This window comes from Pholis gunnellus (assembly GCF_910591455.1).
Source record: "Pholis gunnellus genome assembly, chromosome: 7".
NCBI lineage: Eukaryota > Metazoa > Chordata > Actinopteri > Perciformes > Pholidae > Pholis > Pholis gunnellus.
The window spans coordinates 21,018,502-21,044,504 of NC_136533.1; the positions used below are offsets into that span (position 1 = coordinate 21,018,502).

The window sequence follows — 26,003 nt, forward strand, 5'->3', positions numbered from 1 at the left end:
GTTGCGAATCGCACCTTTGAAGTCCAAATGCTTGCTAAGATCCCACCCGATCATTTGACCTTGATGGATTTGGGATCGATATAGATGGAGGTCGACATGTTTAGGTTGCTTTCAGGCCGGGCGTATACTAGGAAAGGTCCCAGGTCAGGGTGGGCGGGTCAAAAAGTCAAAAAGCAGGGTTGTGAGTAAGTTATTTATAACTTCAAGAAACATTTCAAGCAGTAGATTGCCTTCTCTTCCCCCTTCGCTGCCTCCTTTCCTCTTTAGAAAAAATAAAATAAACTAATCTGGAATGAATGCCGGAGTTTTGTTGGTGACAATACATTGTCAATATCTTTCAAACATTTAGCAAAATTATATTTTTCCCCCCTATGTTCCACATTCATCCTCTCAAGGCTACTCATCTCATTGCCTCTCATGTTCCCTCATCCTCCTCCTTTCATACTCTCAATTTTACTGTCTCCCCCATCTGTCTCACTCACCCTCACCCTTCGTTGTCACCCGCTCTCCCTCCCTCTTGCCTTGCTGTTCAGCTTCATCTTGATATCTCTATTTTCTGATGTTTTCTGAAACCTTTTTTTCTATTTTCCTTCTAGCTTCTAGTTAAATTTATAAGTCATGCTTCCACTATTTCTTTTTAACCCAGAACCCCCTGCTGATTTTTATTTGCTCATCGCAGTGCCTACATTTTCTCTGCGATCGATTCATCACAAGGATCCGTTTTCCACCCCCTCTCGGCTAGGCCTAACACACAGTAGACTAGACACACACACACACACACACACACACACACACACACACACACACACACACACACACACGGGAGACGCACATGAGTGTAGGTTGAGGTAAAACGGTGCATTGGAGAGGTTTCTAAAATGATCAGCAGGAACTTCTCTTCTGCACACGTCTGCGCTGTGAGTGTTTGCACACATTGGCCTTATGTCCGACTTCTTTTTCTCCCAATCTCTCCATCCTAACACACACAGTTCTATATTTTCTCTCTTTGATTTGTTGCTGGCCTAATTGATACAGCTATCAGATAAAAGCAAAGAAACCCCCCCCCCCTCCCTTGCTCTCTTCTTTATATTTTTCAGGCAAATGCTAAATTGCCTCACTGCGCTGCTTCACAGAGATTCACAAAGAAGAACAGAACAATATCAAGCGTTATTCAGTTCCCTCTTTTGTTGCCTCAAATCCATTCTGAAGTGTCTATTAAAGGAGTCGTGGCCTTTTTGTCGCCCGAGCGCCAGACTGCACGGGAGGGGGAAAAAGAGGGAGAGAGGAAAAAAAGGAAAAGAGCAATGCATAATCTCCTATGTATGGCAGATAAAAGGAGAAAATATCGCCATCTTTCCGCTCTGCTCTCCACATCTCCTAATCGCTTTTCCGACGTTTCAATCTGCCAAGGCCCTAATGAAAATATGATGAGGCGGATCTATGGTCCTCGGGGACGGATGGAGGGATGGGAGGTGAGGGGAGGGGAGGGAGGGATGGAACGAGGGATGGCTGCAGAGGGAGGATGAAGGGAGAGAAAATACACTCTGTCCTTATTTCTGGGCTCCGTCGGGGATACATAGTTCTTGGAGCTTTCTATTTAGATGTTGCTGCTGCCGGAGTGTGTCTCGCTCTTCTGTTTCATTCTCTCTCTTCATCTCTGCCATCCTCATTTTCCCTCTGTATGTATGTGTGTGTGTGTGTGTGTGTGTGTGTAACCAGGATAAATGTGTTTATTTTTTAGTTTATATTCCTTTTTTCTTATTTGAACTCCCACCGGCTGCCTCTACCGCCTTCTGCCTTCCAAGGAAGATGTAACTTCTTCTTAATCATTCTAATGCTCCCTGTTTTACCCCCACTTTTTTTCTGTCTGCGCTCGCCTATCTCTCTTTTTTTTTTTATATATATATAAATCCTGCAGCTGTGTACAAAATGTGTGTATATATGCGTGTCTGGCTGCAGATGAATCAAAGGCTTTCTTTTTTTTTTTTTTAATGTCCCGTGTCTGTTTCCCTTTCTGTCAGACGGTGATGATGACCCAGCAGGGCTGTCCTGGGTGCCTTCCTCGCCCTCCAGTAAAGACGTGGCATCGCCCTCACAGATGCCCGACGGCTGCTGTGACCTCGGCATGGCCACCGGCGGCGAGGAGGAAGGAGGCGCCGGTCTGCCGTACCCCTGCCAGTTCTGTGACAAGTCCTTCAGGTAGAACACTCGCTGTCGTTTGCCCTCCCCGAGATGCGGCCGGTTCCGTCTCGGTGGCCGTCGTAGACTATGACACTGATATCATATCTGGCTGTTCAGCTGCCTCCTCATATGCTGAATATCAATGTGTACGTGAATAAACAGTATTCTCTATATCGCCATGGAAACATGGAGCACTAAGGCAAACAGTGAAAGGAATGAGGTGAATACATTTCCCACATACATCTCCAGGGACGAGCTAAGACCCACTTTAAGAACAGCTGTCACACACACCATAAAGTCATCATCATGATCCTCTGTATTACTTCTTATACCCAGCTGTCCTCTGTATTCCTCTGATTAGATGGATGCAGTGATATTATAAATAGTTTGAATTTCAATTTGCCTTTGATACCAAAGACGGCCAGCTTATATTTATCAGGGAGTGAAACCAGCAGTCACTTTCATCTTTTATGTGCGTACTTCCTGAAATGTATTATGGTGTGGAAGTTTTCATTTTGTCAAGCAACTCCGTAAACATGAAAATGCACATTCAAATGGAAGGTCGTTCATTTGCATCGTGAGCCTCTGTGAATGACTGTCCGTCTCCCGTTGATCGTCCTCAGCCGTCTGAGCTACCTGAAGCGCCACGAGCAGATCCACAGCGACAAGCTGCCTTTCAAGTGTACCTTCTGCAGCCGTCTGTTTAAGCACAAGAGGAGCAGAGACCGCCACGTCAAACTCCACACAGGTAGATAATAAGCCCTCCAGGCCCGCTAAGTGTATGCATCGGCATAGAAAGAGCAAATAGGTTGCAGATCCATTGAATAATGGAAAACACCAGAATCAGACTTGGCAACACATTTGTTCTGACAGTGTTTGGGGTGTCTACCATATATTGGGTTTGTTTTTCTGATCAAATCACCTCTCATAAATATGCTACTTGACACAGGAGACAAGAAGTATAGTTGTCAGGAGTGTGAAGCTGCGTTCTCCCGCTCTGATCACCTGAAGATCCATCTGAAGACACACAGGTAACTGCTTCCTGTTCTTAGAAACTCTTAATGTTGATCGAAATGTTCATCTGACATTCATTTGACTTTCTTTTGACTCTTGACTCTAGTTGTTTTATTTGACTCTTCCTATTTACACTACCGTTCAAAAGTTTGGGGTCACCCAGACAATTTCGTGTCAATTTTCAGTTTCTTCGCAATTTCTCGCATGGAATAGCTTCATTTCTAAGAACAAGAACAGACTGGTGAGTTTCACATGAAAGTTCTCTTTTTCTGGCCATGTTGAGAGTATAATCGAACCCACAAATGTGATGCTCCAGATACTCAACTAGCTCAAAGGAAGGCCAGTTTTATAGCTTCTCTCACCACCATAACTGTTTTCAAGGGTTTTCTAATCATCAATTAGTCTTCTAAGGTGATTAGCAAACACAATGTACCATTAGAACACTGGAGCGATAGTTGCTGGAAATGGGCCTCTATACACCTATGTAGATATTTCATTAAAAAGACGTTTCCACCTAGAATAGTCATTAACCACATTAACAATGTATAGAGCGTATTTCTGATTAATTTAATGTTATCTTCATTGAAAGAAACGGTGCTTTTCTTTGAGAAATAAGGACATTTCTAAGTGACCCCAAACTTTTGAACGGTAGTGTAGATCTTAAAATTTGCTTTTTATTCATAATTTACTTTCCTGATTCGTGATTGTTTTTGTTCTTTACATCATCATTGACACCTGCAGCTCCAGCAAACCGTACAAGTGCAGTGTGTGTAAGCGTGGCTTCTCCTCCACCTCGTCACTGCAGAGCCACATGCAGGTAAACGGTTGTTTGATATTTTCTGTTGATATAACTGTTAAAATGCCTTGATGCTTCAGCTCACTGCTGACATCTTCTATAGATATTGCAATAATATCGTTATCATGAATTTGTTTGGCCGTTAATAATCGTATAGTTAAAATCTGATAGCGGGACGGCCCTTATTTCCATTGCCGCTAGTGCAATTTCCAAAATATATTACAATGGGAAATAATAAAAAACAGGAATGATTTCTTGTTAACCTGTACATGAGTACAGGAAGCCCTAGCTTACTGTCATCAAATGAAACCTTTTGACAGAATGTTTTACAACACATGCTTCTTTAAATCTCGACTCCCCTCGGACTCTGGCAGGCTCACCGCAAGAACCGAGAGCACCTTGCACTGAGGAGTGAGAGGGATGGAGGGAAGAAGGGAGCAGGAGGAGACACTGACCTGGAGCAGGACCTGTATATGTGTGATTACTGCGAGGAGACGTTCAGCCAGACGGACGAGCTGGAGAAACACGTCCTGACCAGACACCCCCAGCTGTCTGACCGAGCCGACTTGCAATGCATCCACTGTCCAGAGATCTTTCTAGACGAGGCTTCTCTCCTCACGCATATTGAAACGCAGCATGCCAACCGCAAACACAAGTACTACAGTCTTGCTTATTGAAGTTGTCAAACCACTGATTTTCATTCATGTGCAGTAATGGTACGTCGCTTGCGTTTAACTGGTCTTTTGCTACTACCCCCCCAGATGTCCTGTCTGTTCGGAACAATTCCCATCTGTGGAGGATGTGTACTGCCACTTAGACAGCCATCGCCAGCCTGACTCCTCCAACCACAGCGCTGCCAGTCCTGACCCTGCGCTGGGCAGTGTGGCCTCTATGAGCTCGGCCACTCCGGACTCTAGTGCCAGTCTGGAGAGAGGCTCCACGCCGGACTCTACCCTAAAGCCCATCCAGGGCATCGAACGAGGCCGCAGAAGAAACATCGACTCTGTGGAAGACATTGTGATAAGCCTGGGTCATCAAGTGGGAGGTACGGTACAGTCAGTCACTTATCTACAGAGCAGCCAGTCCAGTTACATCTGTGATTTGATGGCCAAAGCTTGGTTCATATGTTCAGACTACCTCTGTGTATTTCTAATTCAGCGACTTGCCTTCCTATCTCCACAGGGGGAGGGGCAAACTGGGCCAAAGTGACGTACTCTTGCCCTTACTGCTCGAAGAGAGACTTCCACAGCCTGGCGGTGTTGGAGATCCATTTGAAGACCATCCATGCAGATAAGCCGCAGCAGAGCCATACGTGTCACCTCTGCCTAGACACTCTGCCAACGCTTTACAACCTCAACGAACACGTGCGCAAAGCTCACCGTACCAGTGGAGGAACCATAGGCACAGCGGTGGCGGCTTTTCCCCTGCTGCAGTTCACCAACGTCACAGCGTTCCACTGTAACTACTGCCCAGACATGTTTGGAGACATCAACTCTCTGCAAGAACACATCAGAGTGTCGCACTGCCTGCCTGGTGGGATTGTGGCGGGGTCCACCACATTAGGTGTGTTGTTGGAGAAAGCTACTATTCCTAAAGAATGGAAAGTGACTTAAATATGTCTATTGGTTTATGCATTATGTTTGTTAAGAGGGCTTGTATGGTTTCCGGACTGAGAAAGGTTGTTGAAATAAATAGCATGGTTAGTATTTGGTTAAGTGGCCGTTGTATGGAATATATATATATATGTACATTCATGTGTGTATTGTATCATAATGTCATTTAAAGGACATAAACAATGCAACTTAATTCCTCCTTTCTAGAAGGGAACCATGCCTTCTTCTGCAACCAGTGCTCCATGGGATTCTTGACGGAGTCTTCGTTGACGGAGCACATTCAGCAAACGCACTGCAACTCCATCGCAGGGGGCGGAGCTGGATCTGGAGGAGGGGTGGCCAAAATGGAGTCTCCTGTACTACAGACTGCATCGCAGTCCTTCATGGAGGTGAGAACTAGTCAAGAATTACATTTCAGAAATTATCTTTCAGCCAGAGTTGAAAATAATTGGCGGTGGGCCCCTGCCTGGCTTTGCACACGTCAACGCTATTACCAATCTGTGGTTGAGCTGATGAACAATAAGCTGGTTCCTATTTAATTAGGTTGTTTCCTTTACTCTGTCATGAGCCCAATTAAGTGGTAAATGATGCATACTGCTCATGCAATTCTGATTAATGATAATTTGACTATATGAATTTTGTTCCCAAATTGTATTTAATGCAGACTTGACTGACCACAGTCAAAATTCTGTTAATCATCAGTCTATTATTACTTAAAAGTTATGATGATGACTTAAATTGAATGTCTCTGCTTGTCTTTCTGTCTTTCTGTCTTTGACTTCTTCTCTCTATATCTTTCCAATATTCTATTTTTGTCTTCAAGAACTAAACCACATTATTTTGTCAATGTATACTTTTCTTTAAACCGTAAAGTTAAGAGTTCTTTTCTACGTCTAGGTTTACTCCTGCCCTTACTGCACCAATTCTCCTATCTTCGGCTCACTCCTCAAGCTCACCAAGCACATAAAGGAGAACCACAAGAACATCCCGTTGGCTAACAACAAACGGCAGGCAAAGGTTGCCGACCTAAGCCCCGCCTCCTCTGACATAGAGATCTCCTCCCCGAAGCGCCACAGACTGGGAGGAGACTCCACCCCCTCTATGGGGAGCAACGGGGACTACCCGTGCAACCAGTGTGACCTGCGATTTTCCAGCTTTGAGGGTTTCCAGGCCCACCTAAAGTCACACCTGGAGATGCTGCTTAGGCGCCAGTCCTGCCCCCAGTGCAACAAGGAGGACTTTGAATCCCAGGAGGCGTTGCTTCAACACCTGACAGTGCACTACACCACCACGTCGACCCAGTATGTGTGTGAGAGCTGCGATAAGCAGTTCTCCTCAGTAGATGACCTGCAGAAACACCTGCTAGACATGCACACGTTTGTCCTGTACCACTGCACTCTCTGCCAGGAGGTCTTTGACTCCAAGGTCTCCATACAGGTGAATGAAACATTTTCCCTCCTTTGGGTGTTACTTATTTTCCTTCATATTCACGTCACATTGAATACATTAGTGGAACAACCGTTGAAATTCGCTTCTTTTTTCCACTTTCTGCCATTTAGGTGCATTTGGCAGTGAAGCATAGCAATGAGAAGAAGCTGTTTCGCTGCACAGCCTGCGCCTGGGACTTCAGGAAGGAGTCTGACCTTCAGATCCATGTTAAGCATAACCACCTGGGCCAGAGGTCAGGCCTCCCAGGGGGGCTCGGAGCAGGTACTGTACATCTTTCCTGGTAGGATTAGCTAAGTCTCATTAGAAAAGTAGACCTGACTCTCTGAAAATAAGCACAATGTTCTCAACAAGCAAAAGTCAACATTAACATAAGAAAACCAACCCCCAAAAATACCTGACAGAATTCTTGTGGGGTAGATTTGGCTTGAATCTGCATATCTTGACCCAAACTTTTGTCCCACAGGACTCAAGCCCCGGAAGTGCATCTTCTGTGGTGAGACGTTTGGAACAGAGGTGGAGCTCCAGTGCCACATCACCACACACAGCAAGAAGTTCACGTGTCGCTTCTGCGGCAAAGCTTTCCAGGCCATGACGCTGCTAGAGAGGCACCTGAGGGAGAAGCACTGCTTCTTCGACGGTGGCAGCATCACTGGCAACGGGGGTGGCACAGGGAGTGGCGGGAGTCAAAACGGGACGCCCAACGGGCTGGCACAGACCTCCAAGCGAGGAGGAGGAGGAGGAGGTGGAGGAGGAGGAGGAGGAAGTGGTGGCAATGGAGGTGCAGGAGGCATTGAAAGAGCAACAGTGGCGGCGGCCGAACAAGCCGACCTGCAGAACATGCTGCTGAAGAGCGCAGTTGCGGGAGGAGGAGCTGGCCAGGGAGGAGACGCAGTCAACAGCCACGAGGCAAGCGGAGGCGAGGAGGAGCTGGACAATTCGGAGCCCATGTATGCCTGTGATATCTGCGGGGCAGCCTACACCATGGAGTCGCTTCTGCAGAACCACCGACTGCGTGACCACAACATCAAACCGGGAGATGATGACGCTTGTAAGATTTGTTTTCAATCATCAACTTCTTGTTGATACCCGTTTCATTATTTCTTTTACAGTTTAATACAGGATATAAAATATGTCTCTCTGCATGTGTTATATGATGATGATGATGATGATAAAAGTCATTTCGTTACACCAGGTTCTCGAAAGAAGAAGGCAGACTTCATCAAGGGGAACCACAAGTGCAACGTGTGCTCCAGAACATTCTTCTCTGAGAGCGGGCTTCGTGAGCACGCTCAGACGCATCGCGGCCCCGCCAAACACTACATGTGTCCAATATGTGGCGAGCGCTTCCCCTCTCTGCTAACCCTCACTGAACACAAGGTGCTGCTCTCTGGCCTGTATATGTGTATGGCTGTGTGCATGTCTTTTGAGCTATCTATGTTTCAGCATGTCATTTTTGAGGTAGGGAACAAGCACAGTCGGTGGATACCCTCATAGGTATAAAAACACTGCCGCTTCTTTTTGTTTTTCTCTTGTGTTACTTTTTGGTTGCTTTCTATCTCTCTTTTGATCCAGAAGCTTCTTTGGCTGCTTTGAATTTAGAATGTTAAACTGTCCTAAGAGAGGCAATTACACTACAGGAAAGAAAATATTCAACAAATGTATTGTGTACTGCCGCTACAGTCAGTCAGTATTATACCAACCGTGTATGTTTCTGGAGATGCTTTGATAAAAGGTCGTATCACTCACTACTTTTTGCATCATTATGTTCATACTTTTTGTGTATATTCCCTCTCTGCAGGTGACCCACAGTAAGAGCCTGGACACGGGTACCTGTCGAATCTGTAAGATGCCCCTGCAGAGTGAGGAGGATTTCATAGAGCACTGCCAGATGCACCCTGACCTCCGCAACTCCCTCACCGGCTTCCGCTGCGTCGTCTGCATGCAGACCGTCACCTCCACCCTGGAGCTGAAGATCCACGGCACCTTCCACATGCAGAAGCTCTCCGCCGGTTCTACGCTCGGTGGAGGAGCTGCAGGAGGAGGTGGGAATGGTGGAATAGGAGGAGGGAACTGTTCTGCCTCTTCATCCCCTAACGGGCAGCTGCTGCTGCATAAGTTGTATAAATGCGCCTTCTGCCTAAAGGAGTTCAAGAACAAAGGGGAGCTGGTGAAGCTGGATGTCAACGGCCTGCCTTATGGCCTCTGTGCTGGCTGCATGAGCAGGTGGGTGGCCAACTTATAAACCCTGTGGATAATGGCGTGTGTTCCTATAGAGATACTTCAGTGAACAATACTTAACTTTTCTTTTAATTAAATCAACAGCAGCACATCGGTACAGCTTTGCCACAGAGTTTTAAACATGATTAAGTCTCTCACACATGTAACACACATTATTACCGGGTTGAACACTTGGAAGCTTGGATTTAGCATTGCTGTCACTATCTTTTCTCCGTACTGGAGCCTTAAAGGGAAAGGAAGTCTGCGCTAAATTTTGTTTAGCAACAGTTACTATTACTGAATGCAGCTAAAACAAATGTTAAATGTTCAATCAAATCAGGGGCACGAATGGCCAGAGCCCCAACCAGGGAGGACACGCCACGCCAGGGGACACGCAGGGAGAGAAAGCCATGGGCGGGCTCAGGTGTCCGGAGTGTGGGGTGAAGTTTGAAAGTGTGGAGGACTTGGAGAGTCACGTCCAGACAGATCACCCGGAGATCAGCCCTGAAACCAGTGCAGCAGGAAAGAAGGCCGAGGCTTCACCTGCACCTAAGGTGAGACGGGACAGACAGAGAGATAAGTGCTTCTATGGAAACTTTATTCTCAAAACCTCTCAAACCAAGTCTTTGGCGTTGCATTGTTACGAAGATGAGGAGGACGTTTGGTAAAAATATCTCAAGTACTGAAAACTAGAATCAGATTGGAATCTTAAATGTCAATACCACTGTAGTGCTTCTCAACAAAAACATCAACGCAAATGAACAGAACTGAGAGTACAGTGAGGTAGATGAAATAGTATAATTGTGGCCAGAATTAATGTTAACAAGAGAAACGGCATTTAAAAGATGGAGACATTTTCAGGACACTCAAAAATCCTGCTGAACTATATGTTTGCACGAGGTGTGTGTGTGTGTGTGTGTGTGTGTGTGTGTGTGTGTGTGTGTGTGTGTGTGTGTGTGTGTGTGTGTGTGTGTGTGTGTGTGTGTGTGTGTGTGTGTGTGTGTGTGTGTGTGTGTGAAGTATTGGTGCGTGCTGCTGCTTTTGTATCTGTAGCCTGCATACGTGTGCCTGTGTGTATGGCGGTGTGTCAGCTGAGCCCCACTGGGTCCTGCGGCTGGGGCGTGCTGAGGCATTGTGGGAGCTGTTCGTTCTACTTGATATTGACAGTCAGGCTCCCCGGGACTTGCCACGTGTTTACGTGTGTGAGAGTGTGTGAATGTGTGTGTGTGTGTGTGTGTCAGAGGCAGTTCCTAGGGACCCTCTGTCTTACCTGCACCTTTGTTTCTGCTTAGTCTAACAGCACAAAGCAGACAAAGTAGGATTTTCTGTGTATATGTGTGTGTGTGTGTGTGTGTGTGTGTGTGTGTGTGTGTACTCAGTCTAGCAGGCTGAAGCAGCAGAGAGATAGTGGAAGTGGGGCCTTTGTGTATTTTGTATGTGTTTGTGCATGAGTGATCGCTGTGTGCTATGAATGGATAAGCAGAGCCTCTGCCTCTCTCTCTCTTTGTTTCTGTGTCTCTCACCCTTGTTTCTCTGGCTCTTTATCTCTTTCGTCCTCTCTTGTCCTCTTTTCTTCTACACTCGTTTCCTCTGTTTCTGTTTCATTGCTTCTTCCCTTAATCTTTTTCCTGTTCACGCCCTCTCTTATTAATTTCTTCCTCTCTTTCTCTTTCTCTGCAGAGGCATTACGCGTGTGTGTGTGTGTGTGTGTGTGTGTGTGTGTGTCTGCATGCTTCTTCTTCCTTTCACCAAATCTCCAAAGACTTGGACTTTCAGTATTGCTTGATTAGTGTGAGACTTTGTGGGGTTCACATGTCTTGCATGTTGAGGTTTGAGAGCTTAAAAGAAAGAGTGCCATTTAATAAAATAATAATAATAATAATAATTTGTATACCTTTCTCTTTCTTGAGCACGAGGGTTTACTTTCTTTCTATTTACAGGTAAATCGTTACTATGGCTATAATATCATTAAATATATTTTTTCTGATCAACCTAACTAAATATAAAACTAATATATATTGTTTTAAACTATTATGCTTTCACAGTTAAAACACTCAAATATGATATATTGCTTTGTATTTTAGTTCGCTTTTTTCACATTCTTTGGTGTTCTTGTGTCTTTATCTTACAGAAAAAGACCTACCAGTGTATTAAATGCCAAATGACGTTTGAGACGGAAAGGGAGATCCAGATTCACGTCGCTAATCACATGATCGGTGAGTGAGGCGCAGCTCTTCCACTCTGTTTGTGTTCGTGTGACTGAGAGTGTGTCTGTGTTGATGATGCACTTCGGTGACTGTGAACGTCTCTTCTCCTCGTGTTCTGTTTTTTGCTTCTCTCGATTTGTCACCACAACTATTGCAATTCCTGCACACTTTTGATATAAAACTAGCCAGAATAACACACACACACACACACACACACACACACACACACACACACACACACACACACACACACACACACACACACACACACACACACACACACACACACACAGGGTGTTAGACACACAGATGAAATGAAGAGCTCTTTTTGACTTGTGGGCTGTCTGGACCAGCTGTTGTGAACTTCACCATTTGGCTACATCTTGGAAATCTTGACATAGAAAACAGTCGACATTACAGATAAACCTTTATAGACCAAGTGTAAAACAAGACAAATATTACATAACTCCGAACAAGAAACAGCCGGCTATTCATCCCTTAATGTGAGGGTTTACAGCTTGGCCTGGATGAAGTCGAACACCACGTAGCATGTGATGCTCTGATGCTGCTGCAGATGCGGCAAATCAACGCTGAGGAGAGTCCTAATGTACTGTTGAACTCCTGGAACAATGTAATGCATTATCAAAATGATAATGTATAGGTCAGCTTCATCATTGAAAAGCCATTATTGCCTGTTAGGGGCTGAGAAAAGGTTATATAAAACTGTTTATGAGTGCACATATTATAAGTGGAGTGTGTGTGTGTGTGTGTGTGTGTGTGTGTGTGTGTGTGTGTAATGAAAAACTACCTCTGTAGTTTGGAGTCTATGTTCTTTTATGAGCGTCCCCTGTGACAGTTTTTTCAACTCGCTACTAATTTGCTGCCTTAGCATCTCTGTCGTCATGGAGATTAACGAGGTGGACCTGCGAGGTGTTCTGGGGAGCAAACGCTCTGCGCCCCCCCACCCTCTGCCCCTCTCGCCAGACCTGACAGGCACTCCCATAGTCACCGATGTACTCTGAGGTGTGTGTGTGTGTGTGTGTGTGTGTGTGTGTGCGTGCTGACATCGCTCGGAGTCGTCTGGAGACGTTAGAGGAGAGATTTGAAACCAAAGTACAGCTGGAGTAACTTTTACTTCCTTCCCCCCATGAAACACACACACATACACACACACCTACACACACACACACACACACACACACACACACACACACACACACACACACACACACACACACACACACACACACACACACACAATCATAGATGCACAAAAACAGGGAAAAACTCTCTCACACATGAAAGAACACAAGTATAGTTAATCTCTTACCTACTGCTCCTCTCTGCGCGTCTTCTTAGCTCTTCACTGCGTTCAGGGAACAACTCCCTTTCATTCTTTCCGTTTTTTTTGTCCTCTCCTCCTCGGGTCCCTCAAACCTTCTCCTTTTCCTGCTTCTAACCTTCTTTGATCTCCTTCCACGTCTTCTGTTTCACCTCAGTTTTCTTTACCCTGAGAATCTCAACAGCCATTCTGCCATTTCCCACACTACACACACACACACGCATCCCTACACAGTGGTGACACTTTTGGGTTAATTAATGTGCTAATTGTGTGAAAACGTAGCACAGATTAATTATGAAATTGAGGCAAATTATTTTGAAGCGCTCGCCCACCTTCTATTATTACATTTTTGACACCCCCACCCTGAGAAGAAGGGAGCAAATAATAAAGAGAAAGATCTTATTTGGAATAAAAGCATTCGAGGTGAGACATTTACCAGATCAAGGAGAAAATGTGTTCATTTCTCTGTCATCTTTCATTTTCTCTCTTTCACTGAACGTCTTTCATTCTGTTGTTCTCTGCTCGCTTTAATCAGATCACACAGTCATGAATAAAAGCTCAAACATCTGATTCCTCGGTTAAGCAGTATTCAATTTCCCATTCATTAAGCCAAAGGCAATTGGTTTCAACTGTTTGAATGCAGTGTGTCTGGCTCCTGACAGAGGCACAACACATGACGCTGTGCTGTCTTTCTCTTCTTTCCTCCCTCCTTCGCCTTCACTTCTCTTCCTCTCCTTAATCCTTATATTGTTTATATGACAACACCTCCCATCATCACCTTTGTGAAGGTGTCGCTGTCTGTCTACTGGTCTCATTCACGCTCACTCACATTCAATAACTCTACCACTGGTAGGTGTGCTTGTGTCACTTCTGATTCTCTCCCATGGTTCAGTGAAACACCCTAAGGCATCAGAGTACCTCTCAGCCCGCCTGCCCGTCTGCGTGTCACTGAAACATGTGCACGGAGGAGGAGAGAATATCTCAAATAACATTCGACGTGAGGAGGTCTGCCTCCCATCCACACGCTGACAATGACGTGCTTCCACCGGTTGAGGGAGTTGGCTTATCGAGTCCAGGACTGTGATTGTCACATTGCTCCGTGGGTAATATGTGGTGCCCCCCCCACGGTCCTGTTAATTACGCTGTCAGGAAGGGAAAGAGAGACAACATTCAAGCAGATAGAGGGAACAGAGGGTCAAAGAGAGGAGTCTACAGAGGAATCCATCACAAGTATCACTGCTCCACAGTTCCCACTACTTATTGCTTATCATGTATCAGCAGTATTTTTGTCGCTTACTTGCAGCAGTTATTCTTTGTTTTGTCTCCACATTCAATAATATAAAAGCCCCGTGATATATATATATATGCAAGCCATTTGTTTTCAACCAGCCAGCAGCTGTTTAGGTTTTGTGGCTGCAAGGGACAAAGGGACTCTCTGGGTATCTTTATAAGCAGAACATTTTCAAAAGTTCAGAAGGGTTGCACCTATTGAGAAACAAGTGAGGAATGTGAACAGACGTGTTTTTTGGTGCAACAAATAATGGCAAAGGTCGGCGTCAAGTTTAATGATGCTGGTCAGGTTTTGATGCAAATAAGTGGCCATTAAAGAAGGAGCCTGTTATTGTGATTGAAGTGATTACTTGCTCAACACTTGTGCTTGTGGTTAGTCAATGATGACGTGGCTTGACCGAAGCAGAAGAGCTGCTATGGTGTGTCTATATGTATATAGAATTTTGACTTATCTAGCTTTTAGCTTGTCCCATTGATAAAACCACAGAAACTCCTACAGCCCCAAATGTACCTGTAAATATCTTGTGGGGTCAGTGTTGCAAGATTAACCCTTGAAATACCTAAAATGCACTAAATCAAAAGGCATTGCGGAGTTGAATATTGTGTGTGGGAATTCTCCTTTGTTTTCTATGAGCAAACAGCGTAATGATGGTAACAAACACATCAGACAACGATCAGGCTATTTAATGGCGTCTACGCAGTTATGGTCTTGAAATTAAAATCCGTGAGTCCGTGTTGACCGAGACGAGACTGAGTAAAAATGTGAGACAAAACCGAGGCCAAGACTCGAGTACTACACACACACACACACACACACACACACACACACACACACACACACACACACACACACACACACACACACACACACACACACACACACACACACACAGTTTAAGTCCATCTCCCACACACCGATGAGAGATGGAGTAAAAGGAAATGGAGTTATCCATTTTTGCCTCGGGTAGCAGCTTGCCATTTGAGAATTTTTTGGGTGCTTTTGTGCGTGAGACAAAATGGCAAGTACAGTACACAGAGTAATATGTACACATTACAGTATGAATCACAACTTGTGTATTTTATATAATATAGTTAGGCTAGTTATGTAGTGATATGTAACATGGCTATAGTGTACATGAATTTGTTTCTATGAGACAAAGAAGAACTCTGTCTATCCAGGTGTGTGTGTGGGTGTGTGGGTTGGGGGCTTATCCCACCTGTGTGTGTGTGTGTGTGTGTGTGTGTGTGTTAGTGTGTGTCTGTGTGTGTGTAATCACAGTGCCGTGTGCGTTCAGTTTTTCTAGCCCCCAACGCTGCTGAGCAGGTGGGAAGGGAAGGGAGGGCTTGAGGAAGTGGAGATGAGAGGAGAATGTAGAAAGTATTTATTTGTGTTTTTGGCTGGGCACACTGGGGGGGGGGGACTTCATGGGAGGAGAAGATGCGAGGAGGGTTAGCGGCGAAATGAGAGACGACAGAAAAAAAAGAGAAAGAGGCAGAGCCGAGGGTGGTGGAGGGCAGCGCAGAAAAAGAGGCATGACGGTAAACTTGTGGTTTTTTTTATCTCTGTGTGTAGAGCTGCTCAGTCAGATCAGCTAATTCTGACCAACAGAACAGCACCACTCTCGCCCAATTAAAACACCTGCACCATCCAAACGTACACCGTTTGCTTTTAGATAACCCCGTACTGCTCTATCTCATCGTCACCAAGACCTCAGAGATAACAAGGAAGGCAATGGCTCCCTGTTCTGTAATGTGTGGTCTCGTTGTTTAGCACGCCCCCTCCTCTCGTTGTATGAACTTGTGTATTTGTTTGCGTGCGTGTCTCCTTGGACCCAAACCGCAGCGGGTTTTTTTTGGCAGGCTTTATTGTTTTCTGCTGTGCAGCTGCACATCATGAAGAACTTCCCTCCCCGTGTGATAGTGTGAGGTGAAGACAGTCACGTCTGTGTGCAACTAAACATGCAAGCGTGTGTGTGTGTTTGTGTGTGTGTGTGTGTGTGTGTGTTAATACTGTCTGTTGTCCAGTTTTGCCTGTATGGAATCAAAAAGCAGCTTCCACCCCAGAAAGTCCGACCTGTCCCGGTTGAGATGTCGGATTTCGATCTGGGTGCAGTGATGTGGTGGCAAAAAAGCAGGTTGACTGTGACATCCAGCTTGCAATTTTAAAGCAAACCACCAATATAAACACAAATCTGTTATAGCTTTAAAATACACAAATGCAAGATGAGGAAGAAATCCTGACTAGGTTCTGTGTATGTGTCCTGTGCTGAATGACCAATGAGAATGTTCTCACTTTGCAAAGGTATCCTCCTTCTGAAAGCCTACAACTCAAAATGGAGTCTTTGTGAGGTCCACACGCGCACACACACACACGCACACACACGCACACACACATCCCTAAATAAGGTCCTTGACAGCATGTTCTGAGTGTTGAACGCAGCCGCTAATGCTTTACTAATCACCTCAGTCTAGATTTCACAGCATGAGACCTCGCTTCTCAAACACATGTAGACGCACACACTCACTCTCTTTTTCTCTCTCTCTCTCTCTCACACTCACACACTCACTCACACACACACTTAATATGTGTGTCTGCAGCAAACAGGCATTCTGACTGTAACCCTTACTCTGACACAATGCACCATCCTCTCTCTCTCTGTCTCTCCATGCTAACAGCTTTGGTCAAATTTCCTGCTCCAGCCATTACTCTTCACCCCTCTCTCACCTACTAATCTCCCCCTATTTCCCTTTTTTTCGCCTCCTTTTTGTCCATCACTGCGGCCTTCAGCTGTGGCAGCATTAAAAAGTCAGCTTCAAGCCTTAATTATAAGCCTGTGTCAAGGTGTCCCTGTGGTTATGCTGTATAGCTGCTGCGAGTGTAGGCCGTATTCTATAGCTTTACATACTGCAGGCCGCACCAGCACCACAGACATTGACAGTTATGTCACTCAATAAATGGGTTTCACATTTCCATACTTTCACGATGTGAGGTGGGAATAAAGAGGCTTGTAACCAGCTTTGCAAGCTAGGTTGCCTAAAGTTGAGGAGAAATGGCTAGTCTTCAAACCTGCTTCATGTTGTGTTCACTATCAAGGTATGAATCAACTTTTTGACTCCCCCACACACGCCACATTCACACTGCGTATTACTAACCCTGCCCATTCTCTCCTCCGCTCTCCCCCCCACCTGCCTATTGGATGGCCCGTAGGAGAGCCCACCTGTCGGCCAGGTTTGTCCCCTTTCTGTCTCCTCTTAGCTCGCACTATGAGCAAGGCAGCATTGTGCTGTCTCACTGCCTGCCCATCAGCATTTCATTCTCCTGCTTTTTAATATCTAGATAAGTGCTCAGTATGTATTCACTTTGATTCTTTCGTATTGAACACAAGATACTGCCAAATCCCATATTGTTAGCAACCGTGTGCGGAAGCCACACTGCATGATGTGGAGAAACTTGGAAGCAGCTTAACTCGGGCTCAAAGTTGCTCGAAGCAGAAATCTATTTGCATAATAAAAACTGTATAAACTGTTTCCCACTGAATCCCATGGGGATGATTTTGAGTTTGACACTTTGTAGCCAAATTTTTGCACAATTACCCCTCACTTCACCTCAACTCCTCATTCACCCCAATCCCTGCTGCTAGCTGCATGCTTCATTGTCCTCCCCACCTCATACACACCACACAAACACCACACACACACACACACACACACACACACACAGATGCCTTGAAGGTATCGAGTGGCCACTCACCTGGATCTAAGTGCTCCCCGTGGAGTGTGGTGGCTAATGATGTGTCCTCAGCATGAGCTTTACTTACCTATTTACATCAGTGCACTCTAATAGTGTTACCTCGCCTTCCCTATATTCACATTCTTCACAGATTTGATGATCAGTTGTTGGGGGCGGGGGGGGCATAACTTTTACACTGTGTTCTTGTTGGCCAGATACATGTGAGTGTGCAGGGTCGACATCAGTTCACTCTAAATATATCCTTGTCAAAGAGCATGAATGAATGAAGTCGGGCTTATTTTCACTTGAATTGGCAGCACCCTCACGTTTCAATCTCACCTTTGCAGGACGGAAAAAAACCGTGTGGAGCAAAAGCGTTGGATGAATTCAGCTCACTTTAATATTGCTCCTCGAGGTTGCACTCATCCGCCGATTCAGAACAGTCGATCTGCATTCAGCCTGTCTGTTAGCCTGCAGTCAAATCTGTGATGCGCTTGACTAGTAATGCCGGTCTGCTGTCTAAGCAGCCGCCCCGAGGGCCTCTGTGTGTGTCTGTGCACACACACACAGAAAGATGTGTGCACCCCCCCCCCCCCCCCCCCCTTTTGCTTTTACGCGCGCACATACACACACACACACACACCTATCTGTATCTATGTGTATGTGGGAGTGAGCGGGGCCTGGTGTGGTTACTTTGTGTCACTGAAGACTTAATGAGGCGAATAAGAAGCTTTTAGAGTCAATGGAGGTGGATAATGTGGTTGAGGGTTCACTCGTGTGTATGTGTGTGTGTGTGTGTGTGTGAGTCCATGCCACCGGCTAGCAGCGTTGTTGTTCTCTTCTGCCCGGCTGCACCAGAACTAATAAGCTCCAGACTACTCCAGCGTCTGCGTGGTTGTTGTGTTCTGTTATGCTCTGGACTGAAGGAAGCGCGTCGCTTATTTTTTTCCCGCGGCTTACCGGTCGTACTGGAAACCGACGAGTGAACCGTAGAATTTCTGTTCTCCCTTGTACCCCAAAAAATGTGGAAATAAGTGGACAGCTTGTCAAAAAACAACCCCTCTATGAAGTATTGGGCGGAACACGGCTAACCCTGTCCCAGGCACACGTGTCCTTTCTGGGGGAGTTTTTATCACCACAGGTGATGACATGTCCTCTCAGAGGAATGTGCTGAACTCTCAACACATTGATCAGTCGGTGTTCCGAAAGAAAAGTCTGAAGTGTTAAAAGCTGTTTACACACCCTTCACTCACCCAAGCGCCCAATACTACTGCTGCCAGTATCTTTAATGTCACTACAACTGGTACTTCTGCTGACTATAGAATAGAATGTGGGTTGAACCTTTGATGTATTTATACGTTAAATTCAGCTTTATTGGCATGAGTAATTGTCTTTTCTAATTCAAAGAAATATTAATGTGAGTTACAAAATCAAATTAAATCAAAAAGTAGAAAAACAAAAAATATGTATTATTTATTTGAATGGCCAATTGCTGAATAAAATCCAGTCACTAAAAAGCAATTCATTATCACCTTGACTTGTTTCTTTATCGCCGAGTCTGAACCTAAATATTATTACTGAATGGAAACATTCTCATTTAATGGAGTATTTCGTTGGCATTGCAACTCTCTCTCCTGAGTCACGTGTTGTTCATGTTGTTCTCAGTTCAGTGTAATGTTTAGATAATGGGAGTGAGGAAAACGGATTTTTTAAAAACCAACAGATTTCTGAACAGTTTGACTGTGCAGAGTACCGAGCAGGATGTTGGTCTGCACTGTGACGGTATGAGCATAGGGACAGATGACAGCACACCCAACCCCCCCCCCCCCCCCCCCCCCCCCCCCCCCCCTCCTGTCTTCCATCCCTCCCTCCATCCATCCTTCTCTACATCCCTTCCTCCCTTCCTCCCTCCCTCCCTCCCTCCCTCGCCACCTGGAGCCAGCGAGCCGTGACACCAGAGGGAGGGTGGGAGCGATGATGAAGGGACCAGGGACTGGAAAGAGGGGGAGAGAGAGAGGACCACAGAGGGCTAGATGAGGGAGAGAAGAAGGAAGGGAAGGATGAAAGATGAGATGGGGCATTTGTAGGCAGATGTAAATAAAAGAAGGTACCGGAATCTGTGTCTGTCATTTTAATAATAGCTTTACTTTAATGGTATAAAAGTTATACATCAGATAAAAGTCTAAAGAATAAAGTAGTTCATTTAGAAATGCAGGCAAAAAGTGACTATAAAACAGGTTTTAAATAAAAGAGTATCTTCAAATATTTCACCTTAATTCATATGGGGAGTTTCTTTTTCCAGCCTCGCATTTACATATTTACACACAATCTCAACTGGAGCCTCTCCAGTACAACCGCAGTCTTCTGCCCACAGGCCTGGTGGTGTTTTATGTACTCACCACGTATAGTTTTCACAGTTTCACTCCTTCTCTGTCATCCTGTTTGTTTCTCTAACCTCCTCTGACGCTGTTAAACGAAAGCGCTGGCTGTCTTTTAGTCCCCGTAACCTGCCATTGTCTGCTCTGTCGACTGTGCATGAACACGCACACCGTTAGCACACAGTTCTGTTAGTGTATTTCCGTTTGTGTGTTTTGAAGGCTCGGAGCATGGTGGTCCCCCGGAGAGCTCATTTTGTCGTCTTCTCGCTTGATTTACCTTCCTCTTCTTCTGCTGTTTATTACCAGTCATTACAAGCTGTTTGGAAACCTAATAGGACACACTGACAAATAGACTGGGAGAGACCCAACCAGGATACCAGGCATCAGAACACAAAGTAACTGTGTGTGTGTGTGTGTGTGTGTGTGTCAGAGAGGGAGAGAGTGCGTGTTTGCCTGAGAGAATATTTGTATATGCAACATCAGCTATCTTAACTCATGTAGAGAAGTTGTCTCCTTTGTGTGAGTGATGTCTTTATTAGCCCTCTCTGTGTATGTATGTGTGTATTTGAGAGGATGGAGTGCTGGGTACCATACTGTACCTGAAACCCTCCTTTGAAATCCCCTCCCCTCTCTCTCTCTCTTTCTTTCTCTCTCTCTCTCGCTTCCTCTTTCTGTCTCAACCCGTCCAGGTGTGGCTGCACCAGCTGCTAAAGAGAACAGGACAATTACACACACACACTAACATACATACAGGCTTCCTCTCTATCTCTGCTGGCTAATTGTCACAAGACAAACAAGGCGCTTTGCCTTTATGCGCTTCATAAACAGGGGCCAAGCAACAATTAACTCCCTGCTTAATTCACTAACTATTCTGAATTCATTTTCTCTTGTGACAGGCACATCTGTCACAGCTGGTAGCGAGTGTGTGTGTGTGTGTGTGTGCCTGTATAGTAACGTAATCAGGCTGTGGCTTTAAACAGGATACGTTACAACTGTATGTGTGTATGATAAAGTGCCGCAGGTGCCTTGGTGGCATGTGTATGTGTGTGTGTGTGTGTGTGTGTGTGTGACCAAAAGAGACAATGTTTCACGGTATGTGAACAAAGACAGTGTCGTGCATGTTTGATTTCTCTGTGTGTGTGTGTGTGTGTCCTTAGTTCCGTGTTTTGGGAGGCAGCAGCATCATTATGATGTAACGCAGCAGGGTGGGTTCACCTGTACTTCATTTAAAAGAGAGCGTGAAATGAGGACAGGGGAAGCCAGACGGGGCAGCTTGGGCAAAGGTCATTGTTCATTGAAACGAGTCGGCCGTATCAAAAACACAAAGTGAGACGGAAACTACAGATTGTCAGACCTCCGTCAGAGATGAGATGCCGGCGCAGATCCTGTAGACACAGTATGATACAGGAATACCGAAATAAAAGAGAATGTGATCACCGCTTGACTGCAGCGAGTCTTCACATGGATTTTTTTTTACTTTTATACTTACTTTTTTACAACATTTAGTTCAAACCCCTATATGTAAATACACAAACATGAACATTAGGTACCACATATAAAACAGTGTTGAGTCTATTAAAATGCATACAGTTTAAAAAAAGTAACAATATATTGAGGAATATCAGAAACTGAAGAAAGCAGGTTTGTGAGTGTGAGATAATGGAATAGAGGGGAAATAATTGAAGTGAAGAAGGGACAGACAGGCAAACAAGAGTACACGCTACATCAAGAGACATCAAGTAAACAAGATGTTCACAGAAATGGTGGCGATTACAGATCAACTGACTAGATTGCTACTGATGGCAAACCGTGAGAGAGGAACTAGGATGCATGCGGAGAACGAATCTGCAGAGGACACGGAGGGAAGAGGCGAGCGAGAAAGACAACTGAATGCAGATCAATGAGGTGAAATGAAGAGAGAGAGTGGGTGTGGATCAAGAATAAAGCGAGAGGCGGAAGGAGAGAGGAGAAACGGAGAGAGAGAGAGAGAGAAACGGGATGAGAGCAATTTCTGGCAGATTTTGGCTGGCGCTCAGTCCTCTTGCCGAGCAGCTGGACTTCATTAGTGGCTGGTGTTAATTACTGGGACTGTACACACGCGCATGCAGATACGTGTGCGCACACAGGCACACGAACACACACCGATAGAGACACACACACATACGCGCGCACTCACACAGCCTGTGATTCAGGGTCACCTTGCTAGCCTTGTTTGAACCAGCAGAGAGAGGGGGGGGGGGGGGGGGGGAGATGGTGCCAGACAGACCGAAAAACCGAAATGGAGAGCGCTCACACACAAGTGGCGGTCCACTGTGGGAATTTTATAAGGTATCAATGGCATTTTGAGCAGCTGGTTAGGTGGACGGTATTGGAAAAAACCTCCGATCGGCGAATGTGCGATTCCATCCGCCGATCCAATGTCACGTCGTCATGTGACTTGTCAGCTCATTGACGCTACACAGATCGGGGCGTAGGAATTGTGTCGTTTTTAGAGAGCTAATCCTTCTTTTAACTTTATATTTCTTGACATATTTTGACATTATGACAGCTGACTCCCTGCTGTCCACGCAGACCAAACACACCAACAAAGCAGTGTAGTAGGGGACTCCCAACAACAACAGAGATAACTCAAATCTGTAACAACTAGTGTTTGCTGTGTAGTAATGCAACAGCAACTCGTATTGCGGTGTATAGCATATACATAGGAACAGTGTAACTGTCTAAATGTTCAGTGCGATGCAACATTTGCAGCCCACATTGATGTGATTATCATTTCCTGGATCCTTGCGTCGCCGTGATCTGGCTTTGAATACGCACATCATGTGCTCGGCATACACACTGTATATTTGGGATTGTTGCCAGTGGTGGTTCATTACTGATCAAGTGTTTTTTGTTTTTTTTTGTCAGTCAAGGTTTTACAAGCTGCCGGGGTGAGAGAGGGGGAGAAAACAAGACTTAGAAGATAAGAAGGAAATCTAAAAAAATTGGCCCAAAAAATAAAGAAAAAAGCTTCAGTTTGATAGTCTTGGTAAATCCAAAAGAACATGATTCATCATGTTGAGTAGCACTAAGCTCCACCACTAGCTGTTGATTCACAAGCGGACTAAAATCACGTTTCAGTCGGACCGGTAGCGCACAGTACCCGGAGAGGAAGCCAAGATGGTTTAAAGACGAGCGACAGCACAGCACGAGATAGGATGCAAAGCCATGCTGGGAGAGGTTGAAGGGTTTTCTTTGGCTCTTAATTACACGGCAGAAGACAGGAAAAGGCAGGAGTGCGAGCGAGGCGGAGAGAGAGGTTGAAACAACGGTATACACTGTCGCTCTTATCTTTCGTCTCTAAACAGATGTCGACCAGGCTGTTCTCTTTATTGCAGTACAAAGGCCTTCTGACAAAAACACACACACACACACACACACACGCGCATGTGCCATGCACACACATCCTCCTGGACAAATCAATGTATTCTGGTTTCAGTAATTTCCCAAGGTGCTTTGCTCTGCACCCCCCCTTGGGTGAGCAAGGTGACAAAAGCCAGCGAGGGAGGAGAGAATCTCTTACTTTCTGCTCTCCTTTTTTTAATCTATTTTCTCTTGTTTGCTTTCTTTCTTGCCTTTATTGCTTTCAGCTGACTTGTTCCCCAAACTGCATGTACATTTAGACAATATGCAATGTTTCACCACACTGATGGATTTACATACGTATACTGCAGGAGACTCTGTGAGCTATTTGCTTTTATCTTATTAGGTGTAAGAGTGATCCATCCGTTCTTCTTTTAATCAACATTGTAACAGTATAATCAGCTGAAACTGTACAACTCATCCAGACCGCTCTATTACAATTCTTATTGACAAATCCATCGGCTGTGTCAGGTCGAACTCATGGCAGATATTCTTTCATCAGAATTCTTTCTCTTCATTATTTTGCGTAACACTGTCGAGCCGCGAATCAAGCTGCAATGGCCATTGCGCAGCGTCAGCGTAACGTTACATCTGTTTTTAACCTGCAGAGACATTTTTCTTTCTCTCGACCCGGTGTGTTTGTTATTACGTCCCACTCGAGGAGACGTGTCATTGTGAAATCTGACTATCTGGCGGCAACAGGTCCCACTCTTTACCCTCATCCACATTTTCAAAATCCTCTAAATATTCAGCCACGACTTTGAAAATCTTTTAGCTTCTCTGTGAACGAGACGTACACGATAATCTTGACACCACTTTGATGATTTTTAGAATCAGAGAGGTAGACTAAACAGTCCACGCTATTGTCGCATGAGCTCGAGTATACACAACCAGGCTGTAAAAGGCGGACAGGTCGCGGTGCTGACGTATTTTATATTGGAAAACAAAGCCTTATGATCTCTTCATCTTAACCACAGACCATATTTCGGGCCTCTTTACCAAAAAACCCGTTCAAAAAGCTTCTCGACTTTGGGACGTGGGAACCGGAAGTGCAAAAATACCGACTCATTTCCTGGCTGTAGGACTTATTCCTGTAGCAGGTATTTTATAACAACGATCAGTGGCAAAAACAAGCACTTTTAGTAATTCACGGTGCCAAATTTCCCCCGATATGATTACATTGCCGCCAGTGAGCAGCTGCTGTATGTAGCGCTCTCGCTCAATACTCAATTTCAGAAATTGTTGTCACTATTAGTCAGTTCGACAAAATACTGAAGTTACCCTCTTTCTTTTTTTTCAACTGCGGATCTGGAACCATTGGACCTTTTTTAGAATCACCAAAATGAGGCATTGTACATAATGCAATAATGAATCTCCAAAGGTGCGTACTCTGAACGCCAGTAGTCGTTGCGATAGAACCAACAATACGGGCTTCAATCACTGACAGCCTGTGCCCACACAATGTCCTACGCAGTGTAACGGCTCACCTGCAGCGCTCCGTCACGTGGTGATGTGTTCTGTTTAAAGGCTTTGTAATCTGGTGCTATACTGCAGGTTTGTAGATTGGACACAGAGTGGGGCCGCAAACACAACGTGGGTCCCCCTCCACCCACAGCATAATGATAATTACAATCATTATGCTAATATTGTATTGTCGTGCGATTTGGTTTAGGTGGAATAAGTAATTTTCCAAACTTTGTCCGCCTTTTTTTCTCTTGGTTACTTCACTCCGTTCTCCTTCTGTGTCCTCCTCTACCTGCTTTCTCCTTCACCTCCACCTCCTCGTCTCATGTTGTCTGTCCCTCCTCAGCCCTGCATCTCTCCTGGATGAGAGACACTCATTTGTGACGGAGCCAACCTGCTAATGGTGGATGGCAAGAAACAAAACTGGCCGTGCCAAATACATAGACACACACAAACAAACACACACACACACACACACAGTATTATTACGTACTAACATGGACATCCGTCTGGAAATACTCATACTGAGACATCCTCTGCAGCCACACACACACACACACACACACACACACACAAACATTCCCAGGTACAGGCACACACACGGACACACATCAGTGCATAGATACACAACACATTCACACTAATGTATTCACATAACACTCTGTGTGCTCCCCGCTGCATTGCTCCTGGTGCTGGGCTCCCTCTCTGCTCTGCGCCGCGCCTCCTTCGCCTCCTCCACTTCATCCTCCTCCCCCACCTCCTCCTCCTCCTCCTTCTCCCAGTACATCTGGCACGCTCAGCTGCCGAGGAGCGCCATAATTATCCCACCGGAGACGCACACACTCGCACAGGCATACACACGCTCTGCGACGAAAGCTCACACACACTTGTCTTCGGCGATCCGCGCCGCTCCCTGCTGC

The 26,003-nt window shown here is 45.4% G+C and overlaps 1 protein-coding gene across 1 annotated transcript in view; it reads left to right on the forward strand.

Moving 5' to 3' along the window:
* The window catches only part of znf423 (zinc finger protein 423), a 130,069-nt gene that overhangs the window by 55,482 nt on the left and 48,584 nt on the right, over nucleotides 1-26,003 (forward strand). Inside the window, exons 4-18 of the mRNA XM_079163174.1 lie at nucleotides 2,022-2,199; nucleotides 2,805-2,929; nucleotides 3,131-3,212; nucleotides 3,937-4,012; nucleotides 4,366-4,646; nucleotides 4,753-4,973; nucleotides 5,174-5,524; nucleotides 5,812-5,993; nucleotides 6,502-7,041; nucleotides 7,164-7,314; nucleotides 7,517-8,101; nucleotides 8,246-8,430; nucleotides 8,852-9,276; nucleotides 9,611-9,824; nucleotides 11,402-11,486. Of these exons, the coding sequence (XP_079019300.1) occupies nucleotides 2,022-2,199; nucleotides 2,805-2,929; nucleotides 3,131-3,212; nucleotides 3,937-4,012; nucleotides 4,366-4,646; nucleotides 4,753-4,973; nucleotides 5,174-5,524; nucleotides 5,812-5,993; nucleotides 6,502-7,041; nucleotides 7,164-7,314; nucleotides 7,517-8,101; nucleotides 8,246-8,430; nucleotides 8,852-9,276; nucleotides 9,611-9,824; nucleotides 11,402-11,486 (3,681 nt within the window). The remainder of the gene's footprint in view (nucleotides 1-2,021; nucleotides 2,200-2,804; nucleotides 2,930-3,130; nucleotides 3,213-3,936; nucleotides 4,013-4,365; nucleotides 4,647-4,752; nucleotides 4,974-5,173; nucleotides 5,525-5,811; nucleotides 5,994-6,501; nucleotides 7,042-7,163; nucleotides 7,315-7,516; nucleotides 8,102-8,245; nucleotides 8,431-8,851; nucleotides 9,277-9,610; nucleotides 9,825-11,401; nucleotides 11,487-26,003) is intronic.